This window comes from Melozone crissalis, unplaced genomic scaffold, assembly GCF_028551555.1.
Source record: "Melozone crissalis strain CALT ecotype California unplaced genomic scaffold, PUWL_Pcris_2 ptg000002l_1, whole genome shotgun sequence".
Lineage (NCBI taxonomy): Eukaryota > Metazoa > Chordata > Aves > Passeriformes > Passerellidae > Melozone > Melozone crissalis.
In genome coordinates, this window is record NW_026535780.1 from 10,826,116 (window position 1) to 10,853,574 (window position 27,459).

At 43.8% G+C, this 27,459-nt stretch overlaps 2 protein-coding genes across 12 annotated transcripts in view; one reads left to right on the forward strand and one right to left on the reverse strand.

The window, feature by feature from the left end:
- Positions 1–21,318, forward strand: part of MTSS1 (MTSS I-BAR domain containing 1) — a 125,202-nt gene extending 103,884 nt beyond the window's left edge. For 3 of the 11 annotated variants that reach the window (XM_054269902.1, XM_054269918.1, XM_054269909.1), the window contains 8 exons: positions 1,003–1,160; positions 2,391–2,498; positions 3,436–3,533; positions 5,501–5,711; positions 14,382–14,576; positions 16,614–16,778; positions 17,119–17,281; positions 18,363–21,318. In XM_054269902.1, the coding sequence (XP_054125877.1) occupies positions 1,003–1,160; positions 2,391–2,498; positions 3,436–3,533; positions 5,501–5,711; positions 14,382–14,576; positions 16,614–16,778; positions 17,119–17,281; positions 18,363–19,057 (1,793 nt within the window). In that variant the 3' untranslated portion in view covers positions 19,058–21,318. Of the gene's footprint in view, positions 1–1,002; positions 1,161–2,390; positions 2,499–3,435; positions 3,534–5,500; positions 5,712–13,233; positions 13,354–14,381; positions 14,577–16,613; positions 16,779–17,118; positions 17,282–18,362 lie in introns of all 11 variants that reach the window. The other 8 variants (XM_054269925.1, XM_054269942.1, XM_054269950.1 and 5 more) reach the window with 5 other exon arrangements.
- A 2,513-nt stretch (positions 21,319–23,831) lies between these two features.
- NDUFB9 (NADH:ubiquinone oxidoreductase subunit B9) lies at positions 23,832–27,439 on the reverse strand. Its single transcript, XM_054292996.1, has 4 exons — positions 27,317–27,439; positions 27,002–27,194; positions 25,022–25,135; positions 23,832–24,076 (listed from the first exon to the last, which is right to left on the reverse strand). Exons 1-4 carry the CDS (start codon positions 27,400–27,402, stop codon positions 23,945–23,947), a joined length of 525 nt encoding a protein of 174 aa, XP_054148971.1. The 5' UTR covers positions 27,403–27,439; the 3' UTR covers positions 23,832–23,944.
- Positions 27,440–27,459: the final 20 nt, after the last annotated feature.

A 27,459-nucleotide genomic window follows, 5' to 3' on the forward strand; every position in this document is an offset into this window, starting at 1 on the left:
CACCCACCATTTTTTCAGTGTTGTCTTCCTGGTAGTTAAATTGCATGTGATGGCATTTCTGGGAGATTTGGAACAAATTTATACAACTGAGGTTCTTTAAAATATTTAGGAGTGTAAGGTGCATGAAAACATCTTGCAACTGCAGCATTATTGGTTATAGTATATCTAAGCAGCAGCTCTTAATTCCTAGTGGAATTTTTTTTGGCACGATGCAGCATAAACAGTCAGCACAGAATAAGGTACTTAGCTGTCACAGAAGGTTTTGGTATTATGAGTTGACTGTAATTAATACAGTGAAGCTTTTTATTGCAAAACATTGGAATTTAATTGTATCCATGACATATATTGGAGATATATATATATATATATTTATATATATATACACATATGTGTCAAAAATATATGTATATATCTAACCTCTGTTGAGAGGTTTGGTTTAGTTTGGACTCTGGAATGAAGAAAATGGTTTCAGCAGTTGGTGTGCACAGAGTACTTGAACCCAGTGGTGCAATGATCAGTAACATCTCCATAGTAACATTTTATATAGGAGATTGATTCATTCATTTAGTGGCTCCACAAAATTCTCATTAGGACCTTGTTAGGCACAAATGCAAGAAGGCAGAGGAGTACACCTGGGCTAGTGATTTATACTCTCCCAGTTAGTAAGATGATGGTTTTCAGCAAGGATGATGTGAAAGATGTGTTGCTACAGCTAATGCTCTGATAAAGTCCTTATTTAAAATGCTGTCTTTGGCTTGTTGAAACCTTTTGAATTGAGCTGGATTTCTGTTCTGTGCAAAAGGGAAAAAAATAAATGCTTTGAAATGCTTGATTTAATTGAGGAGGTAAACATCCTTATTGATTTGAATTAAGGGAAAATGCTGGTTGAGGCTCAAATTGCAAAAGCACAATCCAGCAGCAGTGCTGACTGAAAATAATGTCATCTTCTCTGGAGAGGCACAGTTTTGACAATATGTGCTCTTGATTGTTTCCTGCATACAGGACGGGGTGACATTCAGCCCCAGCTGGATAGTGCTTTACAAGATGTCAATGATAAGTACCTGCTGCTTGAGGAGACCGAGAAGCAAGCTGTCAGGAAAGCTCTGATCGAGGAGCGCGGCCGATTCTGCGCTTTCATCTCCATGCTGCGCCCTGTGATCGTAAGAGCTCTTCGTTTGCACTCAGTACAATGCACAGATTAGATAAGTGGCCAGAAGCCTCTGAAGAGAGTATCTCATTGTGTCTTAGGAATTAATTTCTAGAGCCAAAATACAGCCTGTATCTCTCTCTGTCTAGCAAGTGGGGAGAGCTGGGGCTTTTCTTGTAGGCGCTTGGAGTGATTCAGCAATGGAAAACACTGAACACCTTCAAGGTGACTGATGGGTAAACAAAGGCTGAAGTCAGTTTGTGTTCTTTATGCATTCCAGCCTGAGACATTGCAAATCCAGCTTTTTCCACTGCTTTCCTTCTTAACATCACATTTTAATATAAATCCTCCTTACTCCTACTCCAGTGCTAGGACTGATAAATGTTTCAAGACCTCCCCTGGGTATATAATGGGGTATATAATGACATTATCTGACAAATTGCAGGCTGCTTCCATGCAGTTTTCTGATAGCTCCTTTCCTTCTACATGACAGTTTTTTAGTTCATTGGAAAGGTTTGGATAAATTTTCATCATCTCAGGTAGTCTGAAGCCTGACAAGGAATTGTTCATGGCTTTGTGCAAGCGAGGTGCATTTCTGAAGGGTCACCAACCCACTGGGAAATGTTCCCAGTGCTTGTTTATAAAGAGCATCAGTCTCAACAGAAAACCATTGTTAGAGAATTAGAAAAGTCATGGCTGAGCAGGAGGAGGTGAATTCCAGACTCAGAGGACCTGGAAGAAATGGTAGCTAAGGCATTATTGTGGTAGTTCACAGTGTGGGAATCATCATCTGAGTTAGCTGTCAAAGGAATTTCAGCCAGAATCAATCATAGATGTATTAATGCTCTCTACTTGTATAATGCTTTTAACTTAACGATCAAAAACTATGAGTTTAACCCCTATTTACACTCAAGCTTAAAATTGTTAGGACACATTAGTGAGTGTACATAGAGCAGTAGGTATTTGTCAAGTGCAGCAAAACTGATACTCTTTTTCTGAAGATGTCACATGAAGAAGGCTGAGACTTATTTATCTTGTAGATGAGAGGAAAAAATTTCTGGGCCTTTGAATTTATAGCAGTCTTAAAGTAGTTACAAAACTCTAAATTAATATTTTCAACTTTTCATTATTACCACTGGGCATCCCCACAGTCATCAGCAAAATGATAAAGGTCATATATTGTGGTACAGATGTGATTTTTGAAACCAAGACTGTGGTTAGCCTGGCTTGCTTTTCTTTTCAGGAAGAAGAAATATCAATGCTAGGAGAAATAACCCACTTGCAAACCATATCAGATGACCTGAAAAGTCTCACCATGGATCCACACAAATTGCCATCCTCGAGTGAACAGGTTAGATCTTGTTATCTGAAAAACATTTTATTTGTGGCTTGCACCACTTTTGTGTTGTGAGGAATATTGACGGCTAGTGTTTAGTGGTTTAATGTGATGCTTTGTACAAGCTTTTCAGCAGCAAGGTCATTTTTAACATGAGAAATTTAGAAAAAAAACTGTCTTGTTGTGACAATTTGTTTTCAGAGGCTGAGTGCCCCTAAAATATTTGGTGAGACCAGAGTGAAGTAATAGCAGTAACACTTTGAGGGGTATGAAGATGCCCAATTTCTGTGGAGAATGTTTGAGAAATGAGTGTCATCTCCTTGCCCTATGTTTGAGCATCCCTGTGTTTTTGTAGTCACAAACTTGCTGGGCTTGTGAAGCTTGATGGAGTCTAACATTTGAGCATTTTTCCATGCTGTCCTTAAAATGCATAGGAAAATGTGTGTCATTAAATGAGTCCAAACAGGACATTTGTCTGCAATCCTGCTGTGTGAACTCAGCTTTTTTATCATTCTTTGTAATCACCTTATCATTGACCTAGAAGTGTAAAGCTGTGTTCTGGTTGAATACTGAATACAGTACTTCAGCTCAAAGGCTGTAATAATTTTTTTAAGTCAAAACAAACAAAACAAAAGAAACAAAAACCAGAAAAGCTTCCTTAATGCAAAAAATAAATCTCCATTTTACTTTCTAAAAGTTTTTTTTTTTTCCATTCAGATCTGAACTTTCTTTCTGTGGTGTCAGCCTTAGTGTTGAAGTATGCTAATAGCAGGAAAGCCAAGGATGAAACTGACTCACCTGTGTGATACAGCATCATTTTGGAAGGGAACTGAGACTCAATTGGCACTGAAAGTTTGTGGCAGGGATGAAAGCTGTATGACAATCAGATGCTTTCTTTTAATAGGGTGAATTTTTTTCCACATCCTTGATGCTATTGATTATCTTTCATCAGGTAATTTTAGATTTGAAAGGTTCTGATTACAGCTGGTCTTACCAGACTCCTCCATCCTCTCCCAGTACTACAATGTCCAGAAAATCTAGTGTTTGCAGGTAAGTCAATTGGTAATATGTATTTTTAACCTGTTTGGAGGCAAAGGGGGAGGCAAGTTCAGACTGTGGAATGGATTTGTATACATTCTTAAATCTTAAATAGCAAGTCTTAGTGCAACAGCCCCTCATGGTCTTTACTCATTTAAGTATGTGCTGGGGATATTAAAAAGGATGGGCATGACTGAACAACTTTTGAACTCAACACAACTTGAAGATGCTTTTGATTCAGTTCTCTTGAATCCACTTTGGATCAAAGAGCAGATTGTACTGATCTAAACTCTTGAGATTGTCCATTCATAATTTCCTTTTCTGTTTTTCATGTGATGACTTTTTAGATTATTCTAAGTAGCTGTTACTAATCAGTAAGTTAAACTATTTGAAAAGGGGAAAAACATCCTTGACAATTGCCCTATCAGTCTGGTAGATGGAAATGCTTTTTTGATACAAGTTTTTTTGACTGTTTAATGCTGTCTAATGCTGTCCTGAAATATGTTGAAACACTGGATTCTGTCTATGCTTTCTCTGTAAAAACTGTTTTCTCTCATAAAACAGTTTATTAGCATGTTGCCCCCATATCCTGGTGTCCACATTTACTCTTTCCTTTTACTGAAAAGGAAGATCCCCCGTTGTGTATTCTGCTCAACACCTCTCCAGCTGCTCTCAGATGATTACCTTTCAGTTTGCTTTATGAGCTATGTACTGCAGGTTCCCTGTGTATGAGCAAAGTTACCTACAGCATGTCAGAGCAAGTGAACACAACTTCTATGCACCTACTTGTCTCTGCATGCAGATATATATAAAAAAGTCAGTATTTTATATATATATATGTGAAAATGTGTATATTTAGAGCAACGAGCACAGGCTTAAAGATGCAATATCCTGAAGGTATAAAAGAAAATGGCAAAAAAACCCCAAAAATTCATCATCTCTTCCTAATCAAATTCATCTTCTTGTATGGTAAAACCTGTATGGCACAGAGTGATGTGTGTGGGTAAAACAAAGCAGAGCTCCTCCTGCTCTGCTCCCTGCTGACTTGCAGGGTGTGTGTAGGTGGTGTTGGTGCACAGGAGGTGCAGCCTCACCTGTGCATCCTTTAGAGCCATCCTCAGGCCAGGCTGCTGCCAGTGCAGCAGGGAGCTGCCATCAGATTGGTGCATCCTGCTAGTCCTGCTCAGCCACCCCAGCAGGAAATTCCCAAGCTCCCACATTGTGGCTGGCATGTGTGGATTCTGAGGATTACAAATCAGTCTCTTCCTTTGAAAAATCACTTTGGTTTGTTTTAATGGATATTAATTTTGGGGTTTCATTCTCTGGTTGTCCTTGTTACTGACTAAAGCTCCATACCCAGTGGCTTGGCTTCACTCCATGTGCTATCATGTGTTTTTATCTGGTTGGAAGCCTTCAAGTGAGCAAAACGTGTCCCAGGTACTCTGAAGTGTGGGGGTTTGGTGATGCTTTCAGAAGTCTCACCCTGTCCTGCTGGCTGTCTGCAGCAGCATGCCCAGAGGCAGACTTTTAGATGAACTCCAGTGTCTTTGGTCCCCCTGCTAGAAATCCCATTGACAGTCTGGTCCAGCTGTGAGTCAGAAATAGGAGAGAACCATCAGCAGACACTTTCTGAGCAAGTGCCGTGCTCAGGGAGGGCATGTAGCAACTCCTTCATCCCTAACCTGAGTTTGAAGTCTGAGTGGTCAAGATTTGATAATTTGAATGACACTCAAGATAAAATGCCATTTTCTGTCTGGTCACCAGGGATACTGCAGCTGCTTATGGTTCTTCACTGATATATATGTGCATATATATATATATATATATTTAATTTGTCAACATTTTTCTTTTCCGGTTTATGCTGCCTGTTGCTAGAGACATGTGGAATGTTAATTGTACTGTATATGGGTCTCTCCCCACCCCACCCTTGTGTCCTTTCCTCTCCCCTTTCCTTTCTGTGTTCCTTTTGTCTCTCACAGCAGTCTGAACAGCGTTAACAGTAGTGATTCCCGCTCCAGTGGCTCGCACTCGCACTCACCTAGTTCACACTATCGCTATCGCAGCTCCAATCTGCCTCAGCAGGCACCCATGAGGCTGTCCAGTGTGTCCTCCCATGATTCTGGATTCATGTCCCAGGATGCTTTCCAGTCCAAATCGCCATCCCCCATGCCACCAGAGGCACCTAACCAGGTACGTGCAAGCATGAGAACACAGTCCTGAGTGTGAGCTGGACTCTGACTCGGCTCACCTTTCAGGAAAAGGAGCTGGTGTGGTTTTGGGCTACCTGGAGTCAGTTTAAACATTGAGGGTAAGGGTTGCATTTCATTTATCCAAAAGTTGGGCCTCTAGCTGGAGTGATTTAAGCTGCTTCGTCATAAAGGGATAAGTCCTTTCTGGGCTGTACAATTTTCCCTCTGGTCCTGGAGGGAGCCTAGATGCCAAACTTTGAGATAAATACAGACAACCAAGAGCAAGAAGGACCCACCTTATATGAGGGAATAATATTCACTTTACCCACTAAATTTACCAGTTAATATCCTGCACAGGTTGCAAGTGGTTAATATCTGGTGGCTCTTTGTTGTTTAATGGGCAGATATTGATGCCAGAACATCCTTTTGACACCCATAATACTGATGCCTTTGGCATTAGAGAGACTTCTTTAATTCCTCCTCTGCAATGGGTCTGGGATACTCTAAATGCTGCCAGCATTATCATATGGAATTTGTTTTGCCATTTTTTATGACACCCATTTCTGTGGATAGACTTGAATTTTGGACTCTCAGTTGAGGACCTTGCAGAAATAAGGTTTCTGCATGAAAAAGGGAGGTGTTATTAATTGTTTATGAAACTCATAAGAAATGAGTTTTTGTGTAGTCATATATTATAACATCCTGAAGCCAGTCACAGAGAGGATTTCCCTACAAATATAAGCAAACTTCCCTGAGCATTTTTGGATCTGCAGAAGGAAACTGCTACTGTTTGTTCATGGCATCCTTCCTCTAAAATCTCACTGGCCATCTGCAGGCAGAGATTTGCAATGCTCTGTGGCCTGTATCTTTCAGCACCTAAATTCTCTTTGCTGTTTTTTGAGGTTTTTTTTTTTAAGAAATCATACAGCAACTGTAATATTTTAATCAATGCTGAATTGCCTTCTCACATTATAAATCCCCTTGAAAATTTTACCTACAAATTGAAAATGACCTAGTATCCTTGTTGAGTATTATTTACTTTAATGCACCCTAAGGTCATTGGAGAAAAACTGTCTTTTACTTCAAAAATGTAGTTGCACTCCTTTGTACATGCTGGGGAGTAGGTAGTTTTAGGCATGGCTGGGGAGTGTTAATCCTCATAGTCAGCAAGTGTTAGTGGTTATCAGGTGTCACCTGCCCATGGAAATTACCCCAGACCACCTTTGACAGCACACAGACCTTTGCCTTTTGCAGAACATTTACTAAGTAGTACCCTTAGGGAAATTTTTAAAGTATCATCCAAAACAACACTGGTTCATTTAGGCTTGGAACACTTCCTCAAGGGAAACTCAATGGTTTTAAAATTTATTTCCTTCTTTCATTTTAATAGAAATGCTTTCTTTTCAAATGATACCTCTTCTGTCCCCAGTCTGGACACAGCAGCTTTTTTTTATAGATGACATCCTGAAGAACTTTGTGCACACTAATAAAATGAATGTTTTGTTTAGATTGGCTATGGCTAACCTAAGTGAAATGCAAAAAAGTAAATGAGCAATAATAAAGTAAACTGGAATAGTAACAAGGTAAGGAAGTTGACTTTTAAGATACATACATCAGTCGCACATGCTAGCATCATCTTTGGTTTTCATAGTATCCACTGCACCTGCATAAAAGGGCAGTAATCCACATGATGATGCTGTGTTTGCAGACAAGGATGTAAATTTGCAATTGCTCTTAGCATGAAAAAAACCAACACCTCTCTTTGCAAATTCCCCTGTTAAGCAGAGGAGAGAACTTAGGCTGGTGTCAGGTGGCAGAACATCCTGAAAGCTGATGGGAGTCACTCTGATTTACACCAGCTAAGTTCATATGCTTTCACTTCATTTTAGAAACTCTCCATAAGGTTGCAAACTGATCCAAGCATCCCTTGAGCTTTTCATGAGCTGTAGAAGGCTGCAGCAGTGTGACAAGTGTAGTGTGTTGGTATAACAAATAGATACGTGCTCTGTATGTCTCTGGCTCTGTTTACCTTTACACAGAGGAAAAGGTAACAGATCATTGCCTGGCTGCTTCATCTTTGCTTAAGTGTCTTGCTTTGTATGTTCAGCACTAAGTAAAGTGTGTGTGTTGTGCTGACAGGTGACTGTGAGCTAAGCAGGAGCTGTTCAGTGGGCAGCATCACCCGTGTTGTGTGTCTCTAACCAACTGACAGATCTCCTGGGGCTCTGCTTGGTGCTGGGTGGGAGGAGGCTGCTGCTCTGTCTCAAGCACTGATGACATGGTTTCTGGTAGTGACACTGAGAAGGCAGAAAAGCAAGCTCTGGAACGAGCAAGGGAGAATAAAAGCTGTATATTTTGTGCAGGTGGACACTTTGATGGTGTTTGCTAGCTACATGCTGTGGCATATGTTGGATCAACAAAGCCTTTTTTCATTTAATAATGAGTTTTAGAAAAAAAAATAGAAGGGGGCCATGTATAATTCCATATTATAGGAATGTGAATATATGAGTTCTGTGAAGCTATTATGTATATAAGCTTACCTGTATTTTAGGCAAGCAAGTGTCACTGAAAACTAAATTGAATTTCCTCAAAATCACAGGTGGGGGATGGGGAGTTGGTGGGAATCTCAAACAAAGAGTAAGTGGAGATTGAAACAAGATACAGACCATACCAGAGGAGAGATGTCTGACAAAATGAAGATTGCTTTCCAGCCTGTAGTTGTTAGTAAGAGCAGTAAGTCTTTACTGTTACCACCCTTAGTAGAGAGTATAGGAAAAAGAGCAATTGCAAAACCAGACTGCTCTTTCACTGGTGTGTGAGCAGCACCTCTCTGCAGTTGCTGGGAGTAAAAGTGTTAGCCTGTAGCACATGGCTGTACATGAGGGAAGGTCACTGAGGCTTTAATCCTCATTAAAGGGGTACATTTGGGTGTAGCTGAACAGCTGGAAAAGCATCACAGGTCTCTTTCTGGAGTGGAACAGTTTCTTTAAATGCCAGGTGTAAGGTCAGGCAGGGCCAGCACTGCCCATGACACACAGTGACCTCGTACAGAGCCCTTCTGGCAGAGCTGCTGGAAGCACAGAGTGGCTCCTGGATGGACACTGGATGGGCTGCTGCTGCTAAACCCACACCTTGCCCTGGGTGTAGACAAACTGAGGCCTGGGAGTGTCTGTGATCCCATAGTGTTATAGTTTAGTGATGTTTGATCCAGGGCATGATAATTGTAGGATCCGCTGGATTAGAAGTGAACATGTGGGGAAGCACTTACACAGTTGGATTTTACAGGCTCCTTGTGACTGCATGGAGATGAAAGCAAAGGGAGAGAAAGAAGCAGATGAAGATAAAAATGTTGATGTGCTGTCAGACAGCAGAGAGATAAGTCTTAATTGTTAGAATGATCTGGAAAGCACTTTCCTTAAACAGTGAAGTAGAGGGAAACTGAATGAGAAGTTGCTTCTGTATGTACAGGTTATAAAGCTGGAAAGAGTCTGCTTTTGAGTAGATTCCATTGCTTGAAATAGCTGTAAGTTAGAATAGGGGAAATATATTGTTACAGCTGTTCAGTTTTCCATTTAAATTAAGAAATGCTTCCAAATCAGACCTTAAAAGAAACCCCAAAACAGAAAAAAAAAAAACAAAACACCAAGAGCAAACAAACAAAACAAAAACCAAAAATCAAGTTCAAACTGAAACACATCTGTAACTTATCACCAGATATTTGTTTCTTCTAAATTTCCTTTTCTAAGTTGCTTCGCAATAGTTTGTCCCAGACTAGAAAGATAAATACAGAGATATTTATCTAGAGTCAGCAGAGGCAGATTCCTGGAAATTAGACAAATTCAGGAGGTGACCTTGAGTCAGTATCCAGAGCTTTTCTGAAAGTAGCTGAGCCCATCTTCCACTGGCTCTAGAGGGACATTGGACCACGCTCATCATTGGGATTTTGTGTCCTGGGAAACCCTTGTCCAGGAATCTCTGTCTCCTGTTTGAGAATGGGAGAGGGTTAAGAAAGCAACGCCATGGTTGAGTGAAAACATAGCAAACAAAGGATGCAAGTAATCCAAGATAACCATGGTCCTTTTATGGCTTAGTAGGACAGCAGATGGACAATAAAATTGTACAGTCCAGTAGCTCAGAAAATCTTTATTTTCTATCCCTGCTGGCACTTATACATACCACACCAAGCAGTGGGACACTATCCATGGCTCATCTGAGAGACCAGAGACCAAGCTACACTTGTACAAATGTACATTTGGGGCACTGCTTGTCACTGCAGAGCATAAAGTTTAGCTTTATACTGTTAATTTTAAGCTTTTCCTCAGAAGAGATAATTTTAGAACAGAGCAGAACTGCCATTATTGCAGCTGTGGGAAAAAAACAGCTAAAATGGAAGAACTGATTTAAAAAATTATTCCAACAAAACAGTCATTTTAAAAAAGAAATCTACTAAAGCAAGGTGAAAAAGGTCTGATAGTCAAATTTCTCACAGCATGGGCTGGGGAGTAGAAATTGCTCTGCCCTGTGTGTGTGCTCCCAGGAGTGGGTGTGCCAAGGCTTGTGCATCCTGAACAAGCACTCCAAAGTCTGGAGGCTCCTTGCCCAAGCAGCAGTTGTGCAGTTCCTGTTTTCAGCCCCTCATGTACTTTATGGTAGGAAGGGAAGTCTGTGTTTCCCACACCTGGGTGCAGCCGTTCAGGACTGGCTCTCCAGTCTGATCCGAACATCCTTTGACCTGCTGCCAGTCATGTTTTCCTTATGCTTTTCCTTCAGGAGTTCAGTATTCTTCTGCCTCCCCCTCCATTGCTGGAATCCTTTTTTAGCAAGACCAGAGATTCCCTTCCTCTGTGCCTTGCAAGTTTCTGAAGATGAGGGGACCCTGTTTCTGTACCATCACCTCTTGCATTTCCATCAGCTTCCAGGATGTTTTCCCCATGGCATCTTGGTTCAGTCTCTGTCCAGCTTTTCTTGCTGAAAATGGACACACTGAATTAGTGGGAGAGTCCTTTTTGTCATCTTTTTTTCACTTTGGAGGAATAATTTTATTGCAAAAATAAGTTCACCAAATGCAGTCTTTTTTTCTGCCAATACTTTGCATCTTCAGAATCTGCATTTTTGACCTTTTTAAAAGCATCTTTGTTGGTAATAAATCTCATTTATGAGCTCTCTCTACCATTACTTTAAAAAACATTGTGAAATTTCTGTCTTATAAACACAAATTGTGTATTAAATGTGAACTCCAGATTTTTACTTATCGCCCCTGTGGCATCTGTAGAAAACAAGGTAGCATGGGAGATGCCATGCTTGGCACTCAGACCCTTCCTATCTCTCTTGCCATGTGCAGAGCATGCAGACCCTGGAGGGTCATTCAGGCCATAAGTAGGAGGTTTCAGAAAGTATCTTCTGTAATTGCATTTTTCTGTCTTGTTTTTTTTTCCTGGTTAAACCATAACAGTAGTGTGAGTATTCTCCTGAGGCTTCTTTCGCTGAGGTACCTGGAATGTCAGGCAGAACTCTGGAGTTTAGTGTAAAAGCTAGTTTTCTATGATGTATTTTTCTCTAGGGATAGAGGCAATAGTCTCATCTCCATGGTTATGACTGATGGCAGAGTCAACTGCAGCTCATCTTCATCAGTATTCTTATTTTTAGAGGCTTTTTTCCTGTAAAAGGAGTTACATTAAATCAAGAATGTGACAAGTTCCACTAAATATCATGCCAGTGCATCATCAGGTACACCCCTTTCACTGCTGTCCTTAACAGCTATGTGTCATTTGTTGCTGTTCCCTCTGATTGTACCTTCACCTCATCTCTTCCTGCACTTTGAATACAAGCCTTGTTAGCTGAGCAGAGTTGTACCCTAAGCACATTTGACAGGTCACCTTCAGATCATCTCATGTCAGCATAGGCTGGCATGAGTGTTATTTCTATAAAATACTCCATCATTCTACATGCTTTTTAAAATTTTAACGGCCTTTGCAAACTTTCACTGAAATCCCAGTTTACCAGTAAGCTCAAGATGCTGATACTGTGTGGACTTCTCAGCTGCCCCAGCAGCCTTCACCAAAATCCTTATGGTGACACTGTTCCATCCTGGGAGAGCTACATTTCCTTCTCCCCAGGTGCTGGCTGTAATTACCCATCTGTAGCTCCTGGTGAGCAGTGAGACAACTTGTGGGTTTTAGGAGAAATTGCTCCCCTACACTGCCTCATACCCAGCTGTCCTTCTATTGCAAACTCACCCCAGATCTTACCTAAGGTTAACTGGGGAATTTTACTGCAGGTGAGATTTCCCTTCCTCTGCAATGTGTCATTCCTTGAAATTGCTGTCTTCAGTACACAAACTGGATACAACAGCACATTCTCTCTGCTGTCATAAAGCACCTTAGATAGATTTGTTTCACAGGTCCTTGGCTACTAAAGGGTGAGTTGGTCTTGGTAGTTGAATTTCTGAGAGTGAATAGAGCTCAGTGCTGCCCTGACAACTCTGCCAGTGTTTGTGACCATGTCCAAGCTCTCAGTTGGACCTGGACACACATCCCCACAGAGCAGGATGCCACTTCCAAGGGGGTGATGTGGAAGAGCATTGTAGTTGGTAAAAAGGTTCGTGTGGTTATTCCCCTTGGCCTTTGTGTAGTTGAACTAGATGCTGTTGTAGAGGTCTGACAGTAGCAAAGGCACATAGAGGTGTGCACTGAAAATTGGAGAAGTTCCTAGGTAGGAGCAAAATGTTTGATGTGTTCAGTGGACACTGCATTTTCCTTTCCATCCAATTCCCTGGTATTTTCTGCCTCAGCAGTTGGGAGAAGGCAGGTGGCAAGCACATGCCAGCACTTGTGCCCTCAGCAGAGTGCATGTACCTTCCTGCTGGCTGCTGGGCAGGAGGGTTTGAGTCAGAGTGCTTTTGGTGTATGCATCCTACCTGCAGAGGCACATGCATACAGGTCATGCACTTTGGAAACCTCCAGTTTTGGTAAGTATCACTTCTTTCTCTGTTCCATAATACTTGAACTCAGATGAGCTTTTCACAAGCACTTTTGCAGATCAGAATGTATGAGAACTGTAAATGTGACATTTGCTACTCCATGTTTTAAATCTAAACTTGTGTCTTTGAAGTACCGATGATCTGCTTTTCTGTATAAATCAGTTGTCTCGGTATATTGCATGTTTGGACCACAGGTGCCCTCAGGTCCCTCAGCTTCTTGCTCTGAGACAGCAGCAGAATTGAGATGCTGAAATTGCAATGAGGAGTTGAGGTCACAGCCTCAATTCCCTCATTCCTAAGCAGTGTGGCAAGTTCTCGCATTAAGCAAGTGGCTTCTTTTTTTTTCATAGATTTCATGAACATTAGCAATAGTTTTGAGCAGTTTCTAATTGATCTTTAAAATCCTAACCCTTTGCTTCTCTCATCCTTCCCTCTCCTGTGTGTCTCTGTGTATGTGCTTTTTGTCTTTTTGTTTGTGATTTTTTTTCTTTTCTGGTGGCTTGTGTATCCCTTCCCTGCATTGCGGTGCTGTTTTATGCTGCAGAACTCGTCCAGCTCTGCCTCTTCAGAAGCCTCTGAAACCTGCCAGTCAGTGAGCGAGTGCAGTTCCCCCACCTCAGTCAGCTCAGGCTCCACCATGGGGGCTTGGGCCTCCACAGATAAGGTGAAAAACTTCATCTCCAAGACATACAAACCTACTAGCTCGTTATCCAAACCCGGCAACATTTCGACAAAACCTCCATGCATGGGATGCAGCCAGGATTCCTCTTTGTGGGGATGAGACCAGGAACTGCTGCACGCTCCCTTAGAAGTCAACATGTTGGAATAAAAACCACAATTGCCATTGAACTAGCTACTGGGAGAAGCTACAAATTGGGCATTTTACAGAGGTCATTTTCTAAGAAAAGGTCATTTTCCAGCTTTTCTACTCAGAGAGATTGTTGAATGCTGCCCACACCCAGCTGGTTGCCTGACAAAAAGCACCTTGCCCCGGTTGTGCTGTTTGTAGCTTCTCCCATCTCTCCCATTAGGTAGCATACCTTACACTGATTAATGGGTTGTTTGTTGTTTTTTTTTACCAAAAAGGAAAGCAAAATACACGTGGTTGAAATAAATTACATGGGATACTCTACTAAATTACATGGGAGACTCTAAATTGGGGGAGGAAGTGATAGCAGTCTCCTTTCTCATCTGGTAAATCCTTGCTGTTGGTTTTTGTTGTTTTGTTCTTCCATATCATCACACAGCCAGAACATGTCATGTTTGAAGGCTTTATGCTTTTCCTCTCTGTCCAGCTACACTACAGACTAAATACCACCAATACAAATGCCTTCAGGTTTGGAAAAGTTTTGTTTCTATGTCCAGAGTCTGCAGGGTACCTAAATTGCAAAGGCTTTTTCACAGTGTGCTGCTTTCATGGACAGAAGGAAAAGCTGCTCAGCCTGGAGACAATGACTGCTAGATTGATGCCTGAAATTTGTTATAGATAACAGTTTTCAGGTGATCTTACTTTTCACAAGCATTGTATCAATTTTCTGTTTTTTATTTGCAGCAAATTGAAGAATTTCCTTTCTTTTGATTTAAGATACAGAGATCTTTCTCCCTAGAGCATCAGTCACAGTGTATTTTCGTGTTCATCCTGTTTATATTAATTTCTCTGTTTTTGTTTTTTTTTATTTGTTTCATTTCCAGTTGTCTAATGGGTTTTATCACTGTAGTTTATCAAGTGACCCATCCGTAGCTTCAGTTGGTGCAGGTCCTTTCCCTCATTTCCCGCCTGTCTCCCGCGCGTGGACTCGGGCTCCCTCAGCCCTCCTTCCAGACTACGTTCATTATTACACCATTGGGCCAGGCATGTTGCCATCATCTAAGATCCCTAGCTGGAAGGTTTGTGTTCCTTTTGTTGTGGCAGTCCTCACTTCTCATCCCAACAGCATGCACACAGCAGTTGTTGCTCCCTTTCGGTCCGTGTAATTCCTGGGTGATTTGCTCTGTTTGGTATCACTCTGAATGGGCACTGCATGGTGAAAATCACACCTAAAATCTGGTTGTGGGTACTTCTGAATGACCTTGTGCATTCTGGCACCAACTGAAACGTGCCAAAGCTGACAACATCTAGGTAGGAAGGAATAATTTAGCTCTGAAACATTGGTGAAAACCCCTGGGCTCTATTCAGGGGGGAAGAAAGTTTATTTAGCACTGTCAAAACGCTCACTTGAGCATGAAGGGCATCCAGTTGTTTCAGTGGGACCATACATTGGACACCCTGATGTTCTCCCTGTGGCTGTAGGCAGGCCCACTCTCCTAGATCCAGCTGGAGTGGTTTAAGAAGGTGCTCAGCACCAGGTAAACCCAAGTGGTGACTGAAGCTTTACTGCCACAACCTGGATGTGCTCACCCAACTCGTTTTGCTGTCTTGGGGAGAACACCAAAAAAGAGTGCAGTATCTTCTCTCAGTTGCTCCAGCTGGATCTGCAGGGATTTTACTTGGCATCAAAACATGTCTGCTCTGCTAGAGCCTGAAAGTTCATCCCTGCCAGGTGGTTCCCCTGGGAGACTCTGCCCTAGAGCAAAGGGAAAAGGTCTCTTGTCTGTTGCTCTGGATCCTCAGCAAGGCTGATGTGCAGTCAACAGTAGCTGTGCAGATTTTAAGTGCCTGTGGAAGGTTATATAATACTGTATGCACCACAGGACTGAGTATATACATCTAAATTGAGATAACTTGTTACAGATGCCCCTACTCTCTCTCCAGCAGCTGGAGACTGTTGGGATACATTCAGGGTGGTCATAGTAGTCCTGGGGCTTCAGGGTCATTTGTCACATGTGTCTCTGCTACAAGCACTTTGCCAATCTGTTTCACAACAAAACACTTTGAGAGCAGAGACACAGCTGTGAAGGCAAAGCAGAGTTTCACATGAATTAACAAAACCAATACCTATTTGTCCAAGGGGTCTATCAGTTCAGCAGCCTTGCACTTCTCATTTCTTGGATTGGGACACCTCAAGAAACCCACAGTGTGGTCTTGGTCCATCATTAATTGTCCATCAGAAGGCTGTGGGAGGCTGCCCAGCAGGCAGCTGGGAGGGTGTGGGGCCCATTCTCATGCACTAGTTGTTCCTTTCATTTTTAAAGCAGCCTTTGTCTCAGTGAAGGAAAACTTTTAGGATTGGGATTGCCCATGCAGCAGCTGGTGTTGCTGCTTAGCACTGGTTCTGCATCCCAGCACAGGGCCTGGATCAGCCAAGCTCTTTGTGTGCAGCATGTGGGTTCTGGACACCCTCAGGACTTTGCTCAATAGAGCCCCAAGTGAATACAGCCCTCGTGGCCTGAGGAATTTCTGTTTCAAATTTAGCACCAGTAATTCAGAGTGAGGTTAGTCTTAGTTCAGTACAGACTATCATTATAAACTAGATTTCAGTTAGTAAGTAAACTGAGAGATAATTCACAGTAACTTGCTCCACTAATATGTATGAAAAATCTGTTCAAGCCTAATTTTTCAGAACTGAAGACATGTGTAACAGCATGTAATACTAGAACCTGTGTATATCTGGAACAGTTTCATCACTGATTGGACATTTATCTGTATCTTCTGCTGTGTGACAGTGATTTTTGTGCTTGAAATTCTGAAAATGTAGGCTTTGACACATGGAATTTCATTTAGATAAAATTATAGTATCAAAATGTTAAATACCTTCATAGAAGAACATTTAGGTAGAATGGGAAATTTAGATTCCTTTTAATAAAGGAAATAGGTTTAATAAACGAGGATTTTTGATATCCTCAAAATAATTTCTCACCATATTCAGAAAGGCATATGCAGTTTGACACACAGTCTGCTGCATTAAGATTGCCCTGTTGCATAGTTGTGCCTGTGACTGAGCCCAGCTCCTGAGGGATCTGTCCCTGACGAGCTGCTCTCCCCAGGACTGGGCCAAGCCGGGCCCGTACGATCAGCCCGTGGTGAACACGCTGCAGCGCCGCAAGGACAAGCGCGAGCCCGACGCCAACGGAGCCGCGCCCAGCGGAGCCCCCGCCACCCCCGAGGAGCCGCAGAGACCTCGGAGCATGACGGTGTCGGCTGCCACCAGGGTGAACTCCCATTTCACATACTCTCTATGGTGTAGAGGAAACGGCTGTGCTGGCTCCGGCCAGTAGTTTGAATGCCTTTATGCTGTGTTCATCTGGGAAGTGGTGCCGGTGTGGTTGGTGGGAATCATGCAGGCAGGAGGGAATGCACTGTTGGGCGCTGACTTTCACAGAGCAGTGTACTCCAAAGAAACATCTGTTCCTATGCCCAAGCAAATGGCTGGGCTCAATCCTGTAGGATTATGATGGTGACAAGCTCTGATGGGGAGGAGAGCTAGCTAAAAGCGGGTGAAGGTGACTGACCCTTCCAGGTGTAACGAGTCTCTCTCCTGTGTGTAAGCAGCAGGGTGAGGAGATGGAGGCCTGTGAGGAGCTGGCGCTTGCTCTGTCCAGAGGGCTGCAGTTGGACACCCAGAGGAGCAGTCGGGATTCCTTGCAGTGCTCCAGTGGCTACAGCACCCAGACAACAACTCCGTGCTGTTCAGAGGACACGATCCCATCTCAAGGTACCCATTCAGGACATGTTCCTTTCTAGAGCATTCCCACCCTGGCCATCACACACTCACCCCATGGTGCAAGAAGCAGCTATTCCTTGCTAGCTTTGTAGTCAGCTGGTGGGGAAGGCTGGCGTTGCTGTTAGGAAGATTTTTCCAGCTTGGAATGCAGCCTAGATTGATTAACCACACAGAAACCTGCACTGCTGCATAGTTTAGTGAATAATTGTATTTTCTTGTGCACTGCTTCAGTGAGTTTCAGCCTAAGGATGCCACCATTTTAAAGAGGATCCTGGAATTGTAAAATGACACTGGTATTGCATCCAATACTTCTTGGGTCCTTTCTGAGCTATTGTCTCAGCAAATGCACACTCATGAGCTTTGCTGTTTTCCATCAGCACTCTCAATCTGCTCTTGGTTTCCCTTGGTGATCTTTTATTTTCCTGCCTAAGAAGAAATGTAATTGGAAAAAGACTCCATTGGAATCTTAGGCATTGGAGACTTAGGCATAGCTAGGAAGCTGCAGTAAGGTGTTGGGTTTTGTACCCTGTTTCAGAACCAGCAACAAGCTGAGAGACCAGGCTTGGTGCTTGCAGTTCAAGCCTTGTTTCCTCAGCACTTACATGGAGAGGAAGGAACCCAGTACAATTATTAAAGCTGAGGCTGAGTTTTCAGAGCTGACAGCTGGGATTTACCTTGTTTGCAAAATAAACAAATTTGCTGCTGAAATCACTGCTACACCGTCCCCTGAACCCACTTGCCTAATCTAAAGTACATTTTTCAAGTATTTCTATCTACAAGTGGTGGCACGTGGCTTGTAGGTTTTGGTATCTTCATGTTAGTGACAAATATGGAGCTCGTTCTCTTTCACAAGAGCCATGGGGCCCCTGCAGCTGTAGGATTGGTCTGCTGTGATGCCTTCAGGCATCAAATCTTGGTCACAGAACCTTGGACTTTCTTCCTTCTAAAGGTGGAAACTCCCTTCGTTCTTACTGACTCCAGGCTTTTTTGGTTACCTGTCCGTGCTTCAGACTTACTGACGTGACTCAGCTGTCTGCTCCAGCTTGATCCTAACTCTGTCTTTTGGCATCAGTTTCAGATTATGATTATTTCTCTGTGAGTGGTGACCAGGAGGCAGAACAACAGGAGTTTGACAAATCTTCCACCATCCCAAGAAACAGTGACATTAGCCAGTCCTATCGCAGAATGTTTCAAACCAAGCGTCCTGCTTCCACCGCAGGTCTGCCAACCACGCTGGGACCGGTCATGGCCACCCCTGGCGTCGCCACCATCCGACGGACGCCCTCCACCAAGCCCTCGGTCCGGCGCGGCACCATCGGCGGAGGCCCCATTCCCATCAAGACGCCGGTGATCCCCGTCAAAACGCCGACCGTCCCCGATATCCCGGGGGGGCTGCCCGGTGCCCTGGCTGGGACGGAGGAGTGCCCCGAGCAGGGCCCGGAGTCCCCAGCAGCAGGAGAGGGTGGGCAGACCGTCGCCGGCGTGCCCTCGTGGAGCGGGCAGGCGGCCGCCAACCCTCCGGCGGCGTCGGGCCAGAGAGCGGGCGCCGCCGAGGAGCAGAGGCAGGCGGTGCCCGAGGCGGAGGGCGAGGAGGGCGAGCGCGATGGGCTGGGCAGCCTGGCGCCCGCGGGGCCCGCGGAGCTGGAGCCCGGCGAGCTGAGCCCCGGCGATGCCCCGCAGGGCGAGGATATGCTCAACGCCATCCGGCGCGGCGTCAAGCTGAAGAAGACGACCACGAACGATCGCTCGGCGCCTCGCATTTCCTAGGAGAGGAGAAGCTGCCAGACTGCTGAACACCGAGGAGGAACTGTGAGAAAACGAATCTGTCTCTATCCATTCCAATCTGTAATCAGTGATTTTTTTAAGATGCTCGGTAACAGACGGTCTGAAAGTACTCTAAAAGAGAACACAAATGAAAGAGCGTAGTAAGACATAATCTTCAGTGGTGTTTTAATTTGTAAATATCAATGATTTTGTTTCTGCATTTTTTTGATCTAAGTTTCACTTTTAATTTTTTCTGAAGGTGCCAAATCCCATTTACCTTTTTTATAACTCTCTTTGTAAAGTTTTAAATCATAGAAGAAAAAAAATTGTCGAGTAGTTAACTTCAGCAAATGAATTTAATGAAAATTTGGCTTTTTTGCAAGCTTTTGTAGAGCGCCTTGTAATAGTGAGGTTAAAAAATAGAACAATGGGACTTATTACAGTTTAAGTCAAGCTATATCGAACGGATCGTCATTTAAGTATTTAAAAAAGTTTGAAAAGCAGGAATAAAAATTGACAATAAAGCAATATATAATGTAAGGAAGAAACCTGCAGTTGGTAGAGTTATTGGGGGGTAGTGGGGGAGGGAGATGCCATCAAAATAGCAGATGCTGTTGCACAAAAGTAGCCTAGTAGGATGAATTACTAGTAGCTTCATGGTAAATGCATCAGAATAAGCCATATTGGATTGCAGTGTTTTGTTTCTGTAGGGTGTTTTAAAAACTGGGTTTTTCCACATTTCTTTTTTGACTGCACAGCAGCAACTCTCAGTCACATGCATGCAGCCTTAACTGTGTAGGCTTGGTTCTTCCACCTTCATGTTTTGTTCCGCTCATCCTTCCGCTGAATACAAACAAGGACAACAGGCTTAAGGCAGTTATAAATGTGAAAACATTTGTAAAATGCAAGCAGGGAGTTCTTAAATGTTATCTTAAATGTTATCAAAATGCCTTTTTCTGACTGTGCCCAGCAGGCTGGGCACCTTAGAAAGCCCAACTATTTTGAGAAAACACTTAAAAAATTTGACAGGTGAAACCAGCTTGTGATCTAATAAACTGCGAATGTTTCTTTCCAATACAGGGGCTTGTTTTTCTTAACTTCTTTTAAATGGCAGTTGATTGGCTTTTCTTAAATACCGAAAAGAAAAGGGTTGAGGGGTGGGGGGTGGGGGGGCATACTGGCTTTTTGATAATACTGGGAGTCTGACCACTGTAATCTCTTTTTTTGTACTTTTAAGTAACGTTTTTTGGAACGCTATTGATAGAATCATTAAGAGTTGGACTTTTTCCTTAAAATAAAAGTAAGTTATTGCTGCAGTACCCGTCTCCTAAAGCTGACAGAAATGTGCAGAGCCCTTGGCATGACACGTGTTCCAGTCAGACAATCCAGAAGGATGCTGTCTGCCCACCCACAGCAGACCCACATGTGGAGGGACACCAGACTTGCGGATCCGGGATTGTTCAGAAGGGCACCAACAACACACGTAAGGGGCTGCTTTCCACCACACACTGCAGATTTCTGTTGGCTCTAGACTTGCCTACATGACCTCTTATGCTTTAATACATAACTGCATTGGATGTGAAACTTCTAGTAACTGTGTAGTCACTGTGTTCTATATGACATTTTACACTGCTGTGCTTGCTAAACTTTTTTTTTTGTTATGGCTTAAAAGCAAAAAAAAAAAAAAAGCATGATTCTTAGAAAATATTAAACCTTCCTTTCTTTGAAAAACAAGCTCCTTATTACAGAATATAATAAACAGTAGTGCCTGTGGTGTAGCCCACCAATCTTGATACAGTAGCTGATGCATTGTGCAAATGAGGCTTTGAGATGGTTTTTGCATAAACAAAAACTGTTAGGAGATAATCTCAATAGTTAAAAGTGTTATTTAAACCTTTGAAATAAATGGATGTAACTGTACCCAAGTACAGCTTTTCACTTGTTTAGTTCTTAAACGTTAGTATAATCAGTAAAATTTAATATAAAATGTTGCCAAATTCAATGTAGAAAGAATGTGACAAAACACTTTGGATAGTTCTATTGTTTGTGTTTTTGCATATTGTAAAAGCAGTGTCACAGCTGAAAAATAAATTGTTTCTAATGGTAAATTATTGTGGTTTAGTTGCTAGTTTGTACTGAGAGTTGACCTCTCCCTGTGCAGTTTTTTGTTCTAAACTGGTATAAATAATTGCTGTAAGTGTGTCTCCCTTCTACATTGTAATGATTGCTTAAGCCTACATTATAAATAAAGAACTGCTGAAAAACTCCTGTATTTTGCTTCTTAAAGACTTTTTGCTTCCACAGCATTGGATATCAGTGGTGGCCTTCAAGATCATGAAGGTTCCATCTGCGCGTTATTGAAGCAAGAGAGAATTAAAAACCAAGTAAATAAAATTGCATAAAGCTGTGTTTTACTGATGGGCACCAGCAGGGTAGCAGTGGAGCAGAAGTGCAGTGCTAAGGATGGAAATTGCCATTGAACAGTAACAGATGACATTTCCCTGCGCCTCGCTGTTGTTACCTGGCCAGAAGCACAGATGACTTTGCATTTTTATGCATCCATCTCAGTCCAGTTCCTTAGGCCAGAGGAGGAAAATTGCTGCTGTCAACACAGCCAGAATTTATCAAGCACAACACCAGCACCATCTCCCACAGCTCCCCCTGAATATTTTATTTTGTTCAGCTTTCTCAGCACTGAAGGCAGAAAGGGGAGGATGTTGTTCTCTGTTGGAGTTGCCACACAATAGCCTGGTTTCTTTGCCCCTGCAATGATTTTATCTAAAGGTGTCCATTTGTTACTGCACTGGGCTTATGAGGCCAGGTTCAGGTGGCAGGGGGCTACAGTAGTGGCTTCTGTGAGAAGCTTCCAGAAGCTTCCCCCACAACTGCAAGAGCCAGTGCCGGCTCCAGGATGGACCCACCACTGGCCATGGCTGAGCCAAACAGTGACGGTGGTAACGCCGCTGGGATAAAAGATTTAAGAAGAAGGAAAAAGTTGCTGTGGGACAGCAATAGCAGGTGGGGAGAGGAGTGAAAGTGTGTGAGTGAAACAGCTCTGTGTACACACAGGTTGTGAGGAAGGAGGGGCTGGAGCTACTCCAGGTGCTAGAGCAGAGATTCCCCTGCAGGTGATGCAGCTGTGCCCCTGCAGCCCAAGGAAGTACGAGGGGGAGCAGAGATCCACCTGCAGCCCATGGAGGTCCACGGGGGAGCAGAGATCCACCTGCAGCCCATGCTGGAACAGAGGGATGCTCAGAGGAGGCTGAGAGCCCATGGAAGCCTGTGCTGGAGGAGGCTCCTGGCAGAGCCTCTGGAGCCCTGCAGAGACGAGCTCAGGCCCTTAGGTCAGTTTGGGTCAGCTCTCCTGAGTCCTGACTGTCCCCTCCCAAGATCTTTCCCACCCCCAGTCCACTGGTGAGGGGGATGCCAAGAGGACACCCTGGATGCTGTGGAGCACTGGTGTGCTCTTAATACCTTCCCAGGACTATGAGGGCTGCTCTGTATGAAGTTAACCCATCCCATCCCAATACAGTCAGGAAGATGTTAAAGGAAAAGCCAATGTGGTTTGGCTGGAAATGTCTCCAGAAGGATCATGGTTTGATTCCCCCTTCTCTCTGTGGCTGTATTTGAAGTACTGCTGAGCATCTTGTCTCACCCGGGTGTCAGTGCTTTGCTCAGCTGTTTCAATACTGAAGGCACTTGTTCCAAGTGACAGCTCCAGCCTGAGGTGAGGCCTGTGCTGAACAGCTGTGCTGGAAGAGGGCACACCTCAATCCCATCACTACTTTTGACTAACAGGACAGAGAACAGATCCTGCTTCTTGGCAGGAATGAAAATTTCAGCTGTGGAATATGTAAAGCTGTTTTTCTGGAGTTTTATTTTCAAAATTCATACCTATTTTAGCATGCAGACTTACTGGAAAGGCGCAGATCAAAAATGTCTAAAAATCAACCAGATTAAAGCCTTATTCCTGAGCTACATTTGGTTCTTAGAAGAGCTGAAGCTTTGCCATTTTTTTGTTCAATTGGGGCCCAGAGAAATATTAATCTTTAGGCTCAAACATGGGCACAGTCAAGTAACTACTGTAGAATGAAGTCAGATTAGGTAACCTGCATCTCCTAGCCCTAAAAACAGGAAAACAGCTGAAGGGCCACATTTTCCTATGAGCTTTTGCTCAGTGGCTGTATTGCATCTATTCTCTCACAGGGCAGTTACTGGAAGTGTTAGCAGAACTTCCCCTGTGTTGTACCAGTGCTTTGGGAATGTGACCAGAAGCAAACAGCTTTTTGTCCCCACTTCAGTGTGTCACACTGCCAGAACCATTTGTGACCCCTGAATGGGCACACAACAGCCACAATCCTCAGCAGCCCATGCAGGTTAACTGAAACAGCTCAGTGGTTTCCTGGGGTTCAGTTTATGTGGGGATCAACCTTCCTCTGGTGCTCCACAACACTGGTATCCATGCCATGAGGAAAGCTCCATGTTGTAAGGAAAGTTTGTGTCTTGTGAGATTTGATATGAAAGTGAAAAATGCAGCCAAGAGCCTAAGGAGGAGGGAAGGGAGGGAAAGATGTCTTTATCCTGCAGCAAGGTCAGAAATACCCTCATTTCAAGAGCACCCAAAGCCCATGTCTGCTGCTGTCTGTATCTTTAATTCCAGCTTTAACACTTTGCCTGTATTTAGTACCACATTCCAAGCCATGGGGCTGATCTGAGCTGCCTGCACAAGCTGGCAGTGAAGTGTCAGTGTGTCAGAGAAGAGCAGTGTGCCAGAAAAACACCTTTTCTGTTACTTTATTTGGCTTTATTCTATTACTCTGAGGAGCAGGTGGACACTGAGGTGCCACCTGCCTGCAGCACAGACTGCTGCCACCCACACCCAAGGTGCTCTCACATGGGCTGCTCACGAGGGCGAGTGACATGGTGCCACCACATGGGGGGCAGATGCCCCTCCTTACGAGCTGGAGGCAAAGCTTCAGTTTTTGGACCATCAGATGGAGTTTCTTCTTGTAGCTGCTTAACCTAGAAGACAAGACACAGAGCTGCTTTAGCACATGAACACACACTTCCATTTTCAGTGCCCAGGCAGTGAACAAAACAAAGAACCACTGGATCTTCTCTATTCTCACAGAGAAGAATCAATGGTAACACCTTTGGCTGACAGGTTTCACGTTTCCCTACTTTAACTTCCACTCAGTAATCACTGTAGGCTCATACTACCTAATTAGGAAGGAATTTCTAGGAGCAAGAAGTGATTTACAAGAGAAATTTCACTTAAAAGGTCATTATTTCCATGTAGTTCACATCTACTATGACTCTCTCAAACAGGCTGAATTGTGCTGCTTTGCAGTCACTAAGTAGGAGACTTCTGTTCCTGCAGGTCACCAGCAGCCCCTCACAGGCTTTCAATGCCCATTTCTTTAAGCAGCACAAGTGCTGGCTGCCTCTGTGTCAATTCCACCCAGAATGCCACATTCCATACAATCCAACTGGATCTAAGGACTGTTCTAAGAACACCAACTTCTTCCAACCAACTCTCAGTTCAGGATGGCCCAGAAATTGCTCTCAGTGCCCAAATGATGACCACTGCACCACATCACCTTCAAAGGTGTAACCAGAAAGTGACAGAGCTCCACAGCAACAGAGAGGAATGCTTTGGTTGAGAGTCTCCTTTCATCCCACTTTGGATTTTTTTTGTTTTTCCCCACCAAACTGCTGTAACAGCTTTCTACTAACTGACACAAGGCTGCAGGTTCAGCTTTAACAGCAAATTCCCTTCACAACCCTCCAGAAGCTGTACCAAATGTGTAGGCATTTTAGGTTGTTTCACACTGACAAGGGCTCCAGCACTCAAGAGTCTGACTGAGACTGCAGCAGGCACTCAGTAATTTTTCCAAGAACACATCTGTGCCACACAGGATACCTGCGTGCTAAAGAGACTTTCCTTTGCATAGAGCAAGCACTGACCTCTCTGTCCCAGCTTTCCCTCTGCAGCTTCTTCCACTGCTCTCGTTTGGCAAAGTAATCAGGGTACATTGCCTTCTCAGATGGGTGCCAGAAATCCAAGCACCATTCAGGAAGCTGTTGAAGAAAAATATCATTTAAAATACTATTTTTTATATATGAAATCACATTTGTACACACATGCAGAAGAATGAAACACAAAAGCTGAAGCCAGTGTTACTCCCTAGGTTTTTTCCCCATTTTGAAGGGCTACATAAAAAGACCATTCAAGAGCTGCCTGACTATCTCAAGGCAGGGGCAGAGGGCAGAACTTTTCACACATTATCCTGACCCACAGGAAGACATCACAGTGACTTGCTTAAATCACAGCATTCCAAAACAAGTCCCAGGTCATCTCAGTTTACTCTAAACTTCTCAAAATAATTCCAGTTGGTGGAGGAGAAGATCTGATTTCTTCCCTTCCTTCTCTCAAAGCCAGCAGGTGAGAGGAATCCTTCTCTCCAACTACTGATTTGTTTTACTTGACAAAGACAGAACACCACAGCTCGTTTCTGCTTATCTACAACTACTAAAAAATGAGCAGTTTCTTAGGCCTTTAAGATCTTGAGAATGGTCTGACCTCTAAGACCTTCTGTCAAGGGAAAAAAACAAAATTTAGAATTTTGCAGCAATTAAAAAAAAACTAATTGTTTACATTTTAAAGAAAGGAACACTGATTAAAAAACAAAATCCCACCAAAACACCCAATTGAAAAAAAAAAAGCTGTGCCAGTACCATCATACATTTATAGTGATATTCATACTTTTCCTGCTGTGATTCTCATCACAGAACAAACCTTTGACTGAATGGAAACAGAACAGCTGCTGAAGTAAAATATCCACACACAGAGAACTCCAATTAACACCAGCAATCAGCCTGAGTTCTAAAAACTACATTTTGGAGCAGCATCCACAATGGATGGTCACTGATACACAAACCAGCCAAAGCCTTGTGACAGCCCTTTTGTGAAGACAGTTTTAGCCCACCAAACTGGGAAAAGAAAGCATAACCCAGTCTGTGTTTCTGTATGAAGACTAATATTGACTATTTATTGCTCAGCTGCCTTTTTTTCTCTGTCACTATTATCTCTACTACTGCTCAGGCCCTTGACCTTGGCACCAGTTTAAATAAGTTCTTCTCTTTTATTCTCACTCATATATTCTTTATCCTGCCCCTGGAAAATCTATGGGTTTTTTTTCCCATGGCATAATATGCAAAAAGATCTGACCAGATCCAGTCTTGTGCCAGCACTTTTTTCAAATTTTGGAGGAAATGGGTGCAAGCAGTCTCTAGGTCAGTATTAACTTCTAATGCATTAAAAAGATGATGCCAAAAAAACAAAGTCCCTGTGTTTTTCTATGGAACTTTTGCTACTAAATAAAATAATCTTGATGGTCAATACCTGTAGAAGTGTCTTAAAGAGTCTAAACATAAGGCTTCTATTTCCAGGCAGTGCTGTTGTCACACAGCAGCACACAAACTGCACAATCTGGCACGGCAGCACATGAAGGGAAATGGAAACTTGTACCACTACTCAAATGCTGGAAGAGCCATAAGACTGAATGAATTCCCACAGCCAAGGTGACACCTGAGCCGACCAGAGGAGCCCAGGCTGTGCTGGGGAGGCAGCAGAACTCCCTGGGCACTGCTCACTTCCCCAGCTCAGCTCCTTTCCCGCATCAGCCTGACCCCCTTGGCAAAAAGCAGATGATTATCCTCAGAAAAAAATCCCAATGTTCGAACTGATCAAGAAACTCCATTTTCAAGGAGCAGAGCAGCTCCTCCCACACAAGCAGCAAGACAAGATGTTCATAGAGCGGTGAAGTGACCCAGCGAGCCAAGCTGCGGCCCTGTCCACATCAAGTGACACCAAACACAAAGCCGGCGCAGGAGCGCCCAGCAGGAGCGGCTGGGAGTCACTTGTCCCCCTGTCCCTTGTCTCACCTTGTACATCTCGTATCGCTCGTACGCAATGCCCCCGGGGGAGTCGGCGAAGATGTACGGCTGTGGGTGCTGGTTGGCCCAGAACTCCTCCTCGCCGGCCCTCAGCAGCTCGGTGGCTTTCACCATGTCCTTCACATCCTTGTTCTTGTCGAAGCGGTCCCTCAGCAGGCAGGCGTAGTAGCGGTACTTGTCCCTACGGACAGAGGTCACGCACAGTGAGGAGGAAAACAACCACCCACAGCCCGGGCCCAGCCAACGCGGGGCTGAGCGCCCCGATGTGAGCGCGGCCAGCGCTCCCGGCTCCCCTCGCCTCACCGATGGATGCACCAGGACTCGAGGTGCCGCAGGGATTTCTTGTACAGCCGCAGCACCTTCTGCTGGTGCGTCAGGTACGCGGCCATGGCGCCCGGCTCCGCGGGCCTCCCTCCGCGCGGGGGATGCCGGGAGGGGGCGCGGCC

Coding starts and splice junctions, on each gene's coding strand:
- NDUFB9 (XM_054292996.1), bottom strand. CDS start 27,402: ATGGCCGCGTACCTGACGCACCAGCAGAAGGTGCTGCGGCTGTACAAG. Junction 27,195..27,316: donor GAGTCCTGGTGCATCCATCG/GTGAGGCGAGGG, acceptor CTCTGTCCGTAG/GGACAAGTACCGCTACTACG. Junction 24,077..25,021: donor GGGAAAGCTGGGACAGAGAG/GTCAGTGCTTGC, acceptor CTTGTCTTCTAG/GTTAAGCAGCTACAAGAAGA.